Raw genomic sequence first — 16,581 nt, 5'->3', positions numbered from 1 at the left:
ATTGTTTTTCCTGTTTTGAGGTGGTTACATGGAAGTGTGGGCCATTTGGGTCATGAGTACTTTGGGGTTTTTATTTGAAACTTAAAAAAAAAAAAAAATCAGCCTACGGCAGGTTTTTTTTTTTTTTGGAGGGACTAAAGATAAAGCCATGAAGAGCTTCCCTGGTGGCGCCGTGGTTGAGAGTCCACCTGCCGATGCAGGGGACACGGGTTCGTGCCCCGGTCCGGGAAGATCCCACATGCCGCGGAGCAGCTGGGCCCGTGAGCCATGGCCGCTGAGCCTGCGCATCCGGAGCCTGTGCCCCGCAACGGGAGAGGCCACAACAGTGAGAGGCCTGCATACCGCAAAAAAAAAAAAAAAAAAAAAAAAGATAAAGCCATGAAGAAGCTTCTGGAAACTCTGAAGAACTAAGAATTTTGTTCATCTGTTTTATTTATGAAAAAAATTTTTTGTTGTTGTTGAAGTATAGTTGATTTACAATATTATGTTAGTTTCAGGTGTACAGCAAAGTGATTCAGTTATACATATACATATACTCTTTTCCATATTTTTCCGTTATAGATTATTACAAGATATTGAATATATATATTTTAAAATTATTGTTGAAATGTTGTTGAATGTATAGTTAGAGGACTAACCAGCTAACCAGTGCCCTCAGGCAAGGCTGCTTACACGACTCCAGGGAAAGGTTACTGTTCACTTTGTGGCCGCCTGGATGGCGCCCCCTGGACGTGTGGCCCTAGCTGTGCCTTTAGAAGAGAATTCCTTTGCATTTATTTTATTTCTAATTTTTCGGGTTTGCTATCCACATAAGCTACATTTACTACTATTGCAATGCTTGCTAGGCAGTGTGTCGGGTCTTTTTTATTTATTATAACTACTTGGAGAAGCATTCATTCATTCACTCATTCTAACTGGAATCAGATTGCCTGGGTTCAAGTCGCCAGCTGTGGCACCTTGGGCGATAGACATCTCTGCGTCTTCTTTCCTTATCTGTATTACGGAAATAAAACAGTAGGATTGCTGCGACGATTAAATGAGACAGAGGCAAATACCTTATCAGAAGAGGTAAATACCTTATCAGAAGGAAACTTACTTAGGGTCACAGGGCATCTGCGTCTTTCCAGTCTTGGAGGCCCTTATTTTAGCTGGGGACCCAGGTGGTTCCAAGTGTGTTGTAGCAGCTCACTGAGGGGAGGGGAGGCATGGAGCAGACACGTCCCTGGAAGTATAGGTGAAAGAATAAGCAAAAACCGGAAACTGGAAGCCAAAAGTTGACTGCGGGGGCTTTTACCAGGCACCGTGGTGACATCTGACTCACATTTTAAATAACCCATATTTTCCACCACTTCCCTATTGTGTGCGTATTCCAGCACATGAATTGCTTGCAAGTTTTTCCCAGCTGCCAGTCTGTAGGGGGGGATGCCATCCTGGAATTGTTCTACTCCAGTCCGGGGAGCTGGGGAGCCAAGAGCTTTCTTAAAGTCTCGGGCCACACTCTCCCGGCGCCCAAGGTCAGCGGTGGCTGCGCTACTGGCGGGTCCGGGAAGGGGTGGGGGGGAGGCGGGACCCGGTGTGGGAGATGGCGGGGTCCGTGTCCTGTCCCGGGACAGGAGGCGGGGCCCGGTCAGGGGGCGGGACCTCTAGGGAGGCGGGGTCCGCTTCGTCGGGGCGGGGCCTGGGCGGGCGCGTCTGCCCCGGACACAGGAGGTCAGGACGCCTTTCGGGATGGAGGAAGATCCGCGCCGAGTTGGGCTTCTGCAGGGTGGTGCGCCGCCCGGCCCGAGGCGCTCTACGACCGCGCTTCCGCCTCCCTGTCGCTACCTGGCTGGGCCCCGGGACAGGGGTCTGCCTCACAGGGGTAGGGGGTGCATGCTGTGTATCCGAGCAGGAGCCTGGTGGGCGGCAGGAGGGTCAACATGAGTCCCGCCAAGGGCAAGGTCTGTTTGCCCGATCGCAAAGTAAAGTAAGTAAGACTTCAACTTTAATGACCGTTGTTATCTTTTTTTAAAAAAAATTTTATTGGGGGATAATTGACTTACAATGTTGTGTTAGTTTCAGGTGTACAGCAAGTTATCTTTTTATAAACTCCTGCAGGATCCCTCCCACCCCCCACTCCCCGCCCCCAGCCGAAGAAAGGCCGGCTTCAGTTTGGCAGCTGGGGAGACGGAGCCTGCCTCACAAACTAGCTGGTCTTGACGGTGCAGGTGGTTGCCAGATTTGGCAGTGATGTTGATTGGAGAAGGGCTCTCGGGAGCGCACAGGTGCCTCAAGGTTGGCTGGCCGGCTGGGCCCGCGCTTTCCCCCTCCTCCTCCCCTTAGCCTCGATAAAGGTGATGGTTGCCTGATGGCAGGTCGTTTTGAAGCCTGGTGATCGTGAAGCCCGGGGCGAATCCACGTACCCTTGGGCAGGCATCCCACTTACGGTTATTTTCTGAGCAGTTTAAGTGTAGGCATTTCTGTGCCTGAGCCCTTCTTAGCACCACCTGCTTCATTTCATTTCTTTTTTTTTTTTTTTGTCTTCATTTTATTGCATTTTTTAAGGTTACCAAAGTGATGCTAAATGTGTTTGTTGTTGAAAATTCAGAAAATTATAGATAAGCAAAAAGGAAGAACAAACTCACCCATACACCTCCCCTCCATCTGATCTTTATTAACAGCTGCTCTATAGTCTTTCAGCCTTTTTTTATTTTTGGTGCAGGTATGCTTTAATTTATGAACTCGAATCATACAGAACATACTATATTGTAACTTGCTCTTTCACTGGGCATTAAGTAGTCTACCAGTGGACTCAGCTCACTGTGGCCCACAGCCTGTTTTTGTGTGGCCTGCGAGCAAAGAATAGTTTGTAACTTACTTATTTATATGTTTTTTGGCTGTGCTGGGTCTTTGTTGCTTCGCGCAGGTTTTTCTCTCTAGTTGCTGCGAGTGGAGCTACTCTTCATTGTGGTGCACGGGCTTCGCATTGCGGCGGCTTATCTTTGCTGCGGAGCACGGACTCTAGGCGCGCAGGCTCAGTAGTTGTGGCTCGCGGACTCTAGAACGCAGGCTCGGTAGTTGGGCGCAGGGGCTTAGCTGCTCCACGGCATGGGGGATCTTCCCGGACTAGGAATTGAACCCGTGTCCGCTGCATTGGCGGGTGGATTCTTAACCACTGCGCCACCAGGGAAGTCCCAGTTTTTAACTTTTAAATGGTTGAAAAAAAATCAGGGAATTCCCTGGCGGTTCAGCAGTTAGGATGCTTTCACTGTGGCGGCCTGGGTTCAATTCCTGGTCAGGGAACTAAGATCCTGCAAGCAGAGAGGCACGGTGAAAAGAAAAAAGAAAAAAGACAGTTGAAAAAATTCAAAAGAAGGCTACTATTTAGTGAGATGTGAAAATTACATGAAGTTCAGATTTCAATGTCTACAAATAAGGTTTTACTGAAACATAGCCACGTTATGTATCATCTATGGCAGCTTTTGTGCTTCAAGGGCAGTATTTAGTAGTGGAATAGAGACTGAATGGACTCCAAAACCTGAAGTATTTACTGTCTGGTCCTTTACAGAAAGCATTTGCCAACGCTTGTTCCGTATGTTGCATTCTAGGGGTCCATAGTGTTCCTTTAAATGGATACACTTTAAAATTTATAAACAGTCTCCTACAGAGAGTGGATATTTGCGCTCTTTCTCCCTTTTTGTTATTATAACTAACACAGTGAAGAACAGCCTTGTAGCTAAGCCTCTCCCTATCCTTTGTTCTTTTCCCAGGATGTATCCATCTGGTCCATAAACATTACCTGACTATCTCCTGAGTGTAAGGCCTGCATCTGGAACCAGGAAGGGACACAAAACTGTTTGGGAAACATGACTTCTGCCTTTTAGGAACTCTTTTTTCTTTTTCTTTTTTTTAAAATTTATTTATTTTGGCTGCGCTGGGTCTTTGTTGCAGCTTGTGGGCTCTTTTTTGTGGCTTTTGGGCTCGTTTTTGCAGCGCGCGGGCCTCTCTAGTTGTGGCATGTGGGATCTTAGTTCCCCGACCAGGGATCGAACCTGGGCCCCCTGCATTGGGAGCATGGAGTCTTAACCACTGGACCACCAGGGAAGTCCCTAGGAACTCTTGATCTAATGGGGGAAGCAGGTGTTTTCTTAGTAATTCAAATTCAAGGCCCATGGGAGCAACAGTAATTAACTGCTACCCTTCATGGGGTGCTTTCAGGATGCCAGGCTGAACACTTTGTACGTGTGATCTCATGCCAAATTTACAACAGCACCATGGGACACTCAGTGGGTGCTGTCATCTCCATTTTACAGATGAGGAAACTGAGGATGTCAGTGCTGGTGATAGCGTAACGGGGATTCCGCTCAGGCTCTTGCCCAAAGGGCTCTTCATGGGCAGCCAGGTTTTAATGCATAATGTGCTTGAATAGACTCTTTCCAAATATAAGCCCTTCCTAATGTTGGACTAGTCAGAAGACTAAAGGACTCGACTGGTAACTAGTTACTGTGGCTGGTGAGCGTGCCAGGGAAGTGAAGCCTCTTAGAGCCAGAAGGGCCTCAGTGGTTGTTTAGTTTCTCGGATGCAGGGTTCAGAGAGGGCAAGAGATCCAGATGTGTGGCCAGCCCACCAGGAGGGAGGCTGACCCTCCAGTTTTTTTGGTTTTTCCGCAGAGGAGACTAACAGAGCCTTCAGGGGCACCCTCCTTGGAGTGCTCAGAGCATGTCTGAGCAAAGGGCCCACAGAAGGATAGGGGTCCCAGATTTGAATCAGAGTCATTCTTGTGCGCTGAGTTTTTTGTGGAGCATGGTAGTCACATTCCTTCCACATTTGGAGCCTTGATCTAACCCATCTGGCCAAAACCCTCAAGTCTTACAGGAACGAAAGCAGGCCACGTGGTCTACAAAGGATACCTTTTTTCTGATCTATAAAACTATTAACACAAAAAGTTTAACCTATAACTCTTGAATCACATTTAATTGTACACTTTAATCCAAAAGAATAGCTTTCACAAACCACTTTATTTTTTATTTTTATTTTTTAAAATTTATTTTTATTTATTTATTTTTGGCTGCATTGGGTCTTTGTTGTCGCATGCGGGCTTTCTCTAGTTGCGGTGAGGGGAGGCTACTCTTCGTTGTGGTGCGTGGGCTTCTCATTGCGGTGGCTTCTCTTCTGTTGCAGAGAACAGTCTCTAGATGCATGGGCTTCAGTAGTTGTGGTGCGTGGGCTCAGTAGTTGTGGCTTGCGGGCTTAGTTGCTCTGCGGCATGTGGGGTCTTCCTGGGCCGGGCTTGAACCCATGTCCCCTGCATGGGTAGGCGGATTCTTAACTGCTGCGCCACCAGGGAAGCCCCGACACAAACCACTGTAATCCAAAAGAATGAACTTGCACGAAATTGGAATTGTCCCGGCAAGTTCAGACCATGTGACCGCTGTATATCTAATAATATGAGGATGCTTTATTGGGTCACTGTATGGCTCCTCTCTTAGCTTAAAGTCGCTAAAAAGATGGAGATAGACAGCTGCACTCTGCCGCTGAGCTCTGTAGCCTTGAAAAGTGCCGTCAACCCTTTGAACCCCGGTTTCCTCCTCTATCAATGGGGCTGATTCTAATTGGCCTTTCCAGGGGTTCTTATGCCTAGCACTCAGGGCCGTGGGTGCGGTCCTAAGTCAGCACAAACATTTGCACAACTGATAACAGTGATGACAGAATTCTGTTGCAAAAGAGGCCTATGCAGTTAAGACGCATTTGGAATCCTGTCCTGGAGGCCTGGACCATCTACTAAGGAACCAGAAATAATAGGCAGGCAAGGTCCCAAGTGCTGGCCAGCATTCCTTGGTGTGCAAACAGGGCCAGAGTTCAGAGAACAGAGAAGTGAATGTGGGTCGGAGTGGTTGGAGGACATCTCAAGAAGAGACTTGAGTCTCTGTTGGGATGAAATAAAGTTGAGGACCAGAAGGCAGAAGAGTCTGGTCTTCAGTGAGCCCCACAATATCCCGTTATGATGTCACTGCTGAGGGAATCCTGCTCAGGACCGAGGCCCGCTGCCCATGTTGAAATGTTGGTTGTTGATCTGTGGGTAGTCTCACTCCTATGTCATGCACATTAGAATTTCCTGAGGGGCTTTTGAAAAACCAAAGTCTGCAAAGTTTTTTTTTTTTTTTTTTGCGGTACGTGGGCCTCTCACTGTTGTAGCCTCTCCCGTTGCGGAGCACAGGCTCCAGACGCGCAGGCCCAGCGCCCATGGCTCACGGGCCCAGCCGCTCAGCGGCATGTGGGATCTTCCCGGACCAGGGCACGAACCCGCGTCCCCTGCATCGGCAGGTGGACTCTCAACCACTGCGCAACCAGGGGGGCCCTGCAAACTTTTCATAAAGGGCCAAATAATCAATCTTTTCGGCATTGTGACAGTATGGTCTCTGTCACAGCTACTCAGCCCTGCCTTTTACTGCCCCAGCTCCCACAGGCAATGTGTAATTGAATGGGCCTGAGTGTATTCCAGTCATGATTTACAGACACTGAAAGTTGAATTTCATATAATTTGCACGTGTCACAAGGTACGCTTCTTTTTCAACCATTCAAAAATGTGAAAACCTTTATTAGTTTGTGGGAGGTACAGAAGCAGGTGACAGACTGGATTATTTGGCCCTTGGGCCCTAGTTTGCTGACCCCTGGCCCAGCCAAAGTGGCCATCTCTGGAGGCACCGAGGGGGCAGTTGGCCTGAGAAATTTCCAAGCGTCCACTTATCTGGGGGTCCAAAGATGAGTTCAAAGCTATCGACCTTTCCTGGGCTATGCAATGTCCTTTCTTGCTTACTTGCTGGGTGATGATAGTAAGGCCTTTACTTCCATCAGGCCATCAGCTCAGAGCAGTGACCATCCCTGTTTTATGAAAGAAATGGTAGGGTAAGGGATTTAAGAGCTGGTTAATGCCAGAGCCTTAGCCTGGTGGCCTCACACTGGGGCTTTTATACTGGCTCCCATGCAGAGAGGCACCTCAGCTAAAGGTCTTTCCTGCAGGCTGGGCCCAGTGGCGAACCCTGGACACACGCTCTAGGCGGCAGATCCTATTCATATTATAAATATTTACATCCTATCAGGGAGGCAAGGCACAGAATATTGAAGCAACTTTCCCAAGATTACACAGGTCATAAGTAGTAGATTTTGGATTCAAAGCCTGGGAGGACGGTTCTAGTCTACTGGGCTTTCTCACTTGTGGCACTGTTCACATTTGGGGCCCTGTAATTCTTTGTTGAGGGCTGTCCTGGGCTCTGCAGGGTGTTGAGTGGCATCCAGGCTTTTTATCCACTAGATGCCAGGAGTACACTCCACTCTGTGATGACCAAAAATGGCTGCAGACAGTGCTGTGCGTCCCCAAGGGAGCAAAGTTGCACCCAGTTGAGAACCCTGGATTACCATATTGTCTCTCAAATGTTAAGTGCTTGTTTTTGAAAGTCCAGACCATACAGTTACTTCCATTTATCTCAGATAGCTTTGTGCCTTGAAATTAGATCCCAGGGGTCAGATAGAATTGGATTGGAAGCCCAGCTCTGCCACTTGCCAGCTGTGTGACTTGAGGTCAGTGGGCCTCTCTGAGCCTCCGTTTCTTCATCGTGAGCAGGAGATGATGGTCTCCCCTGCATAAGGCTGTGGGGATTCAGGGAGGAGCCCCCCTGTGCCCAATATATGGTGACATTTGAGGATGTTTATTCCTTCCTTCCCAGTGCAGTCCTGCCTGGTCTCATGCCTGGGCAGCTCATGGTGTTGGGTGTTTGGCTGACAGCTCTGTTGTGTAGTTGACCGCACCTGAAGCCACTTCCAAAGTCACCGTGGAATATTTCAGCCTCCACACTTGCCTTGGAACGAATACCAGCCAAAGGTCAGTCCCCCAGAGCCAATGTTGATTGGCCTCCAACTTCATCAAAAACAGATAAAAATAGCCACTAGCCTCAGGCTGGCCCCACCGAAGCAAAGCCACACCAGCATTGTGCGTTCACCCGTGTGCTTTGCTGGGATGGGTTTGGGACCCTTCTGGTGGAGGGGCTGTGTCACCAGTTTTGAAGTCAAAATGGCGCCATGAATGGTTTTTCCCAGGCCACAGAATGGTGTTTGTCTAATGGTTGAGTTTTTCTTTGTTGCTCTTTAGGTCAAATTGCTGAGTTTTAATGTTCTGTGTATAAAAGTGGGATGTCTCAGACTTTCTGAAGCCACAGGATCAAGCCAGCCAGTTGGGGAAGACCATGGACAGAGTGGGGAGGGTGGATGGTTGGGGAGGAGGCCATGGGCAGAGGAGTGGCCTGATGCCGTTCTTGGTTAGATTGGGAGATCAGTAGCCCCTGATCCTCCTGGAATCACTGCATTGAAATAATATAGAGTTTACCGTGTGCCAGATGCCATCTTTTACTTTCTATGTATTGATATGAGCTTATTTAATCCTCACAATCCAATGAGGTACATGTTATTATCCTCATTTTACAGTGGAAGATACTGAGTGCCTTACCGAATGGATACCAAAATGACCATGGCTTTCAGCGTCCCTATTACAAAGTTAATAGCTTTTTCTTCTGACTGAAAATAATATATCGTGGCAGAAGATTTAACAAAGATAGGCAAAGAGGAGAAAACAGAAACCACCCATAATTCAACCACTTTGAGAAAGCTGCTGTTAACATTTTGGTATCTGTTTCCCTAGATCGGGGTCTGCAAACGATGGCCCTCAGGCCGAATGCCTGTTTTCTAAAGAAATAAAGAAAGTAAAGTTTTTGGGCTTCCCTGGTGGCGCAGTGGTTGAGAGTCCGCCTGCCGTTGCAGGGGACACGGGTTCGTGCCCCGGTCCGGGAAGATCCCACATGCCGCTGAGCCTGTGCGTCTGGAGCCTGTGCTCCGCAGCGGGAGAGACCACAACAGTGAGAGGCCCGCGTACCGCAAAAAAAAAAAAAAAGAAAGAAAGAAAGTTCTTAAAAACAAACTGAACTGCTTGTTGGTTAATGGAATGTAATTATGATGAAAGCACTGTTCATATTTGTAAGATCATATTGACCTTCAGAGTCCTTTGCTAAGTCCTGTTTCGTTTCAGCAGTTCAGTCCTAGGAGGTTTTAGAAGAAAAGCTGCTTGCAGTTTGTGGGAGGCAGGAAGGCCAGTTCAGGGGCCGGAAATCATTTGTTCATTTGTTTGTTCTTTTGGACAACATGCATAAGCCTTGTTGAACGGAGACAGTCTTAATTGAAAATACAAATCCTGTGGTGGCATAGCATCATTATCGGTTTCTGTCATTCATTTCTGGTTTTGTTTCCTGGCCAACAAGTCCGTTTTTTCGTTTCTGATAGGCAGGGCTTGGGTTGGGGCAGGGGTGAGGGGGACAGACTGCAGGTTTGTAGAAGGCTTTTCCCACGGGGAACTGTCCTGCATGGATAGACTTTATACAACAGAAAATGCCCACACCCAACATTTCCTGGTGTGATGGAAAGAGCCCCAGTCCCGCTGACTTGCTGGGTGATTCCCTTTGCCTGACGGGACCTCAGTTTGCCCATCTGTAAACTGGGCTTTCTCTCCCCAAAGTGGCTTATTGGCTTCCAGCTTTGCTTTTCCCGGTGACGTGCTGGCAGTGTTTCTTAGGGTCTATCAGTTCTTTTTTTTTTTCCAAATATTTATTTATTTATTTGGCTGCACCGGGTCTTAGTTGCGGCACGTGGGATCTTCGTTGCTGCGTGTGGGATCTTTTGTTGCAGGATGCGAACTCCTAGTTGCAGCATGTGGGATCTAGTTCCCTGACTAGGGATCGAACCCAGGCCCCCTGCATTGGGAGCACAGAGTCTTAGCCACTGGACCACCAGGGAAGTCCCGGGTCTATCAGTTCTTCACCAAAACTTTTGGCCCCCAAACCCACTCAGCCCCAGCCTCCCAAAATGCCTGGTGACACAGTTGCTGGATGCACCCCTGGGTGGCGAACCTCTAACTTAATGCCTGGCAGGTGGCTTGGCAGGTGGCTATCTCCCTGCTTGAATAGCCCATTTCCGGGTTGAGAGAGTGGGCTGAATGCCTGATTCTGCACCTGTGAAAACCCCACCAAATGACAGCAGAGATTTTCTTTTTTTTTTTCTTTTTTTTTTTCCATACGCAGGCCTCTCACTGTCGCGGCCTCTTCCGTGGCGGAGCACAGGCTCAGCGACCATGGCTCATGGGCCCAGCCGCTCTGCGGCATGTGGGATCTTCCCGAACTGGGGCATGAACCCGTGTCCCCTGCATCGGCAGGTGGACTCCCAACCACTGCGCCACCAGGGAAGCCCAACAGAGATTTTCTTAAAGAGCTGGAAACCCATCAGGTCCTGGAAGAACAGGAGGGGAAGTTAGCAGCAACATTTTGGAAGCCAGAAAAGCAGAAGAACAAGCAGCCACTGGCTGAGCAGAACCAAGATGGCTGAGCCGTAAGGCAGCAGTGAGGGAAGCTGAGAACCTGTACCCCAGAAGGCGCAGGGATTGGCAACATTGGGTGCCTCCGCGTCTGGGAGCATCTACATGAGAAGGATTGGGTGAAAGAATCCCAGACCCCTCATCTGCTCCAGGTGGCTGGGAGCTTCCCACTTCCACCCCAGTAGCAGGCAGGCGGTTTGATCTCTGGAGAGGGAAAGGCAGAGGGTCTTTGGGCTGGAGACCGATGGGCACTATGGAGCCCAAACCGGAGGATGGGTGCTGTGTGCGTGCTGAATCCTGAAAGCTGCCCTGCCCCCCAGACCTGTCCCAACACTTCTCCCACTTCCCCCTGGTCCCTAGGCTCCTGGCCAACCTTTATCCTCCAGGCAGAAGACCCCAAAACTTTTCCTTACTGGGGGAATTGGACCAACCAGGGAGGATGACTCTAAAAATACTTGGGGTTCCCCAACACACAGTCCTCCCAGATCACCCTGCATTGAGGTCAGGGTCTAGTGACCCCAGCACATGCTCAGTACTTCTCATCAGCCCTCTAGTTCCTGCTCTTGGTCATGAGGAAGCAACCACAGCTTATGAAACATTTGGGTGCAGTTTCTGAGATGGAAGGCAGGCCCCAAACATACCAACAAAGGGGACACAGGAAACGTGGGAGACACAGAAACCACATCAGGAGAAGAGAACTTGGAGAAGCTATCATAAATACCCTCATCGGGGGCAGGGAGGATATTATACACATAGGAACAGGATGTATAGAAAAGGGGATATTGACAGACCAAAACCAAGCTCTTAGATGTTAAAGACTCCACTGAACAGTTAGGAGATAAGGCTGAGGGAATCGCCCAGAAGGTAGAAGAAAAGAGAGAGAAAATAGGAGAGGGGAAAAATACATAAACTAGTGGGCAGTCCAGGAATTTCAACATCCAGGTAATAGGAGAGAATGGAGAAAAAAGAGGCAGGGAAGTCACCAAGGACATTTTTTTTTTTTTTTTCCCGGTATGCGGGCTTCTCACTGTTGTGGCCTCTCCCATTGCAGAGCACAGGCTCCGGATGCGCAGCCTCAGCGGCCATGGCTCATGGGCTTAGCCGCTCTGCGGCATGTGGGATCTTCCCGGACCGGGGCACGAACCCGTGTCGTCTGCATTGGCAGGCAGAGTCTCAACCACTGCACCACCAGGGAAGCCCACCAAGGACATATTTGAAGATAAATTCCTAGACCTCAGTTTCTAGATTGAAGGAGCCTGACAGCTTCCCAGCCTTACTGATGGAAGTAGGCACACACCTCAGCGCATCACTAAAATCATCCCCTAAAATTGTAGAATACTGGGGCAAAGAGAAGATCCTATAAGCTTCTGGTTATGAAAAAACAGGTCACCTACAAAAGGATCAAGGATCATCATGGCTCTGGTTCTAGCATTCTTGGAAGCCACAACAACAGTGACATAAGGCTTCCAAAATTCTAAAGGAGAAGGTTTTCCCTCTTAGAATTCCATGCACAGCCAAATGATCGGGTCCAATGTGATGGCAGAGGAAGACAGTTTTAGAACATGCAAGGCCACAAAACGTTTACTCCCCTGAACACCTTTTCTTAGAAAGCTACTGAAGGATGTCTTCCATTGAAACAAGAGAGTAAACCAAAGAGGAGCAAGACACGGAGGACAGAAAAAAGGGATCCGAGAGAGCCAAAAGGAGTCTCCGAGGTGATAGTGGCAAGGGAACCCTATGTAGCCAGGCTAAGACAGGCATGTTGGGGGCATTATTGTCATGTGTCCTGCTATTGTACCATCTTTTTAACTGGATGAAACTACTGGCAGATATACCCCAGGAAAACATGGGAGTCCATCAAGAAAGAGGGAGCCATGTGGTCCCTCATTCAGGATCAAACCCCAAGGAAATGCAAAGGGAATCCTAAGGATGCCAGTGAAGGGAAGTCCCAGTTGATGGTTGCCTAGGGGTTTAGAGAACAGCGTCTGGATGAAAGGAGAGTCGAGGCCTTCAGGAATGATGTGGTCCATGGAAAACAATGGAACTGATCAATTATCTTATGTGTACTAAGAGGCTGAGGAGTGAGATGAATTAGCAACAGATGCAAGGAAAACCAAACCAAGGAAAAAAAATCACTACAGGAAAAAAAAAAAGGAACATCTGGTATACCACAGCCCCTCACCTGTGAATAATGATCCCAGACTCATAAAACACCAAATACTGAATTTACCAAATTGCAGTATACCTGTATTGAGAGGTTGGGGAAAGGGGAGCAGATGGGATGGCTGCTTAAGAGCACTAATTCCACATCTGTCAAGATAAGAAGTTCATAGATGGATGGTGTCTTAAATGGATGACTCACGAGATAATGTACACACATTGTTCAGAACCGTGGAGATGTGTTAACGCCAGAAAGAGTCAAACGTGATTTCCTCTGGGGTGGGGTTCTAGAGGGGGATGGGGCAAGGACCCTCTATTTGTTATACATTTTTTTGTTTTCAGTTTTTTCAAAAAATTTGATATACACGTACAGAAAAGCACATGAAAGATACAAACTGTTGAACAAGTGTAAAGTATTAGAATGTGGGAACTTCCCCGATCATAAACTTGCACCCCTGTTCTAAGCTTTTTTGTATTATTTGAGCTCCTAAATTATGGGCATATAAAGTAAGAATGACTCTAAGATGAAAAATGTGATCATGCAGCTTGGAGCAGGTCAGGGGGTCGTTCCTACTTCATTTGTGATCTGACCTCTCGAGTCTCCTAGTAAAGTGTTTCAGGCTCCCCGGAGAGGGACTGCAACGCAGCTGGGGTCTGGTGGGCTTTGGCTTCTCTGTGGATGTGCATTTCATAGCTGCCGGGTGCCCGACCCCCTCCCCGGGCATCCCAGACCTGCTTGCTCACGGGTCAGTCCTGTTCCCTGGCAGGCCCAGCATGTCCGGACTCCACCTGGCGAGAAGAGGCCGAGAACAGAAGAAGCCGGACCTGCACAGAGACTTTACCGTGGCTTCCCCTGCCGAGTTCGTCGTGCGCTTTGGGGGGAATCGGGTCATCGAGAAGGTACAGATGGCATCTCGGCACTCGGTGTGGGGTGAGGTGGGCCAACCAGCCTCAGGCTGCAGAGAAAAAGTCCTGCCCCTTTGTGAGCACTTGCAAAGGGCTGGGCGCTGGGGTTCATCAGCTTTTCACCCTCACGACAGCTTAAGTGACAGGTGCGTGACCCCATGTCACAGAGGAGGAGACTGGGGCCTCTGAGAAGGGTGGGGAGGCAAAGACCCTTCGTGCAGGGGGCTGCTTTCTGGGTTTCTAGGAGGGGAGCCTAAAACCCAGCCCTGCCCTCTCGAGGGGTATAGCTCCTTACAGGAGAGCAGACCCAGATACTAGAATGACAGGGATGGAAGGAAACAGCTAAAATTGGTGGTTTGTGAAGGCTTTTCACACTGTTTCCTGTTCTAGCTGGTAAAGGCCCTGACCTCGTGCTGTTTGATCATTCCCGTCGTATTCACGGAGAAGCTAGAGCTCAGGGATCTGACATTGGTTGTCCAAAGTCACGTAGGTAGTAAGTGCTGAAGTCAGGACTTGAACCCAGCTCAGTTTGACTGAAAGGCCTTTTGCTTTTCCATTTTATTTGAGGGTGGTAATAATAATGATAACAACAACAACAATGGCGCCAGCTACCATTGATTGAGGGTCTCCTCTGGGCCAGGCATCCTGTTAACTGCTTACATTGTTGTGTCTCATTGAACCATCCCCACAGCGTTGTCAGTGGGTATTACTTTACAGATGAGGAAACTGAGGCCCAGACAGGGGAAGCGGCTTGCCTGGGTCTCACAGCTAATCAGTGGCGGAGCTGGAATTTGAAACCAGAGCCCATGCCCTCACCCCAGCATCCTAAGTACAGCATTGAGCCACAGAGACTCATATAGGTTCCCCAACCTGGCTGCCACCAGTCTCCCTGGCTGAAAATGCACACACCCACACGACCCCCACCCGACCCGCCCCAAAGCCTTGATCTGATAATTAGGTTGAGGAAGCATAGCCCAGCCGTTCTGTCATCACTCATGGGAGGCATTTTTGAAAGGCGATAAGGAACGCAAAAACTACGGTGGCTACTTGCGGGATGTGATGTCTGGGCTCGCATTCCCTTCTGTAAAATAGAGGCGATCACATCCCAAATCTCCAGTGGGACTTGTCCTTCAGGGCCATCATGAAGATTAGTCAGAGATGGAAGGACCTTAAAATTATGGACTTGGTACAGAAGTTGGAGCTTTGAACCTATACACCTAATTTTTTTTTTTTTAACAAGAAAACTAGAGCTTGGTTTTATAGAGACCAAACCAGGAGGTTTACCAGTCTGAGCTCCTCATATGAAGATGAAGCACAGAGTGGGAAGGGATCTGCCTAAGGCCACACAGCAAGTTCACAACACAGTGAGAACTGAAACTAGGACCCCTCTGTTGCTGGGGACAGCCAGCCTCACTTTTTTTCTTCCTTCCCAAATCTGGGACCTTTAACCTTCTGGACACAGAAGCAGTCACCAGGACAGTTCAGAGCATAGGTCATACTGTGGAGGGCCCACGAGTGCGAGCTCTGCCACTTACTAGCTGTTTGATCTTGGGCAAGTGCCTTAACTCCTCTGGGTTTTAATGTCTTTAACCCCAAATAGTGATACAAATACAACCTCTTTCAAAGGGCTGTTGTGAGGTTGAAATGAAATGGTGCCGGTGAAATACACTGTACTGTAGCTTGGTACATACTAAACGCTCAAAAAATGTTACATGAACGTGATGGTGCCAAACAGAGGAATCAACACTCATTAATCCATCCGTCCATCCACCTGGTCATCCATCCTCCCATCATGCATTCAACCACCCATCCATTGGGTCATCTGTTCATGCATCCAGCAGACTTTAAGTACCTGCTCTGTGCTGGGCTGAGGGCCATAGAACTACGAAGAGGGGCCGTGGGAGGCTCACAGAGGTGAGATGAACCCTGGGGCAGCACTCGGCCTCCAGCACAGGTAGATGTGCAGCTCTGGCCCCTCCCTCGTTTTCCCCTGTCCAGGTGCTCATCGCCAACAATGGTATCGCCGCCGTGAAATGCATGCGCTCCATCCGCAGGTGGGCCTATGAGATGTTCCGAAACGAGCGGGCCATCCGGTTTGTAGTCTTGGTAACCCCCGAGGACCTCAAAGCCAACGCAGGTATTGATACTTGGGCCCTGACTTTCTTCCCCTCTGCCACGTCCCCGCGTCCTTACCTGCGCTCACCTCCTTCACCCCACCGGGGCCAAGTCCATCCTGGACCCCAAACAGCATCGCAGGGGACCTCTCCTGAGCTCGTATTTATTTCCCCTTTCTTTATTTAATTAAAATTTCTGCTGACAACAAGAGTGACCCATATGTCTTATAAAAATGCAAGTGGTTAACATGCAAAGCGGAAATCTCGCCTTTGAGAAACGTTTACAGTAGGTTGGTGTTTCTTCCTCCATGTGTTTTCTTCTTGCACTTGTATGTACTGTTTTTCAGTCATTCCTTCATTTTTCTATTTCTTTACCTCTCCATGTTTATTACCATTGATCATTCTGTTAATAACTATTGGACAATTTGCTTTTTTCCCTGAACAATTGCATCCCTTTACAGACCCTGCACACAGCAGCCAAACAGATCTTTTAAAAACATAGCTCAGGTCCCATCAGCCTCCTCCTGTGTCCAGCACCAGCTACCTCAGCCCCCTGAACCTCCCCAGAGTTCAGGCCCTCGGCTCTGCTCTGCACAGACGTGGCCTCCTTTTTGCTCACTACAGTGAGGACAGGTTTCCTTGTTAGCCCCATTTTACAGATGAGATAATCGAGGCATGAGCGTATAACTCACTTGCCCGGGGTCATGCAACCAGTATGTGATGCAGGTGGGCTTGAAACACTGGGCTGAGTCCACAGCCTTAGGCTGTCGGGTCTCCCATCGTGCTCAGGCTAAAATTCCAGAACCTCACTCAGGCCAATTAAGGCCCACATGACTTGGCCACTGCTGGCCTCCTGGACCCCCATCTCCCACCTCTAGACATCCATCCCTGGGCCCCAGTCACACTGGCCTCGTCAGTTTTGGCCTCGCTCTTTCCTGTTGCAGAGGCTTGGAATGTTCTGGACCTTCTGCTGGCAGTGCTTCCCTGAAGCTCTTTGTACAGCAGGTCTCC

The 16,581-nt window shown here is 48.9% G+C and overlaps 1 protein-coding gene across 3 annotated transcripts in view; it reads left to right on the top strand.

The window, feature by feature from the left end:
- Positions 1–16,581, top strand: part of ACACB (acetyl-CoA carboxylase beta) — a 106,376-nt gene that overhangs the window by 14,014 nt on the left and 75,781 nt on the right. For all 3 annotated transcript variants that reach the window (XM_082667567.1, XM_082667568.1, XM_082667569.1), the window contains exons 3-4: positions 13,318–13,450; positions 15,455–15,593. In XM_082667567.1, coding sequence (XP_082523693.1) covers positions 13,318–13,450; positions 15,455–15,593 — 272 coding nt within the window. The remainder of the gene's footprint in view (positions 1–13,317; positions 13,451–15,454; positions 15,594–16,581) is intronic.

Source organism: Grampus griseus, assembly GCF_964374135.1.
Source record: "Grampus griseus genome assembly, chromosome: 12".
Lineage (NCBI taxonomy): Eukaryota > Metazoa > Chordata > Mammalia > Artiodactyla > Delphinidae > Grampus > Grampus griseus.
This window is presented reverse-complemented; position numbering and strand designations above follow the sequence as displayed.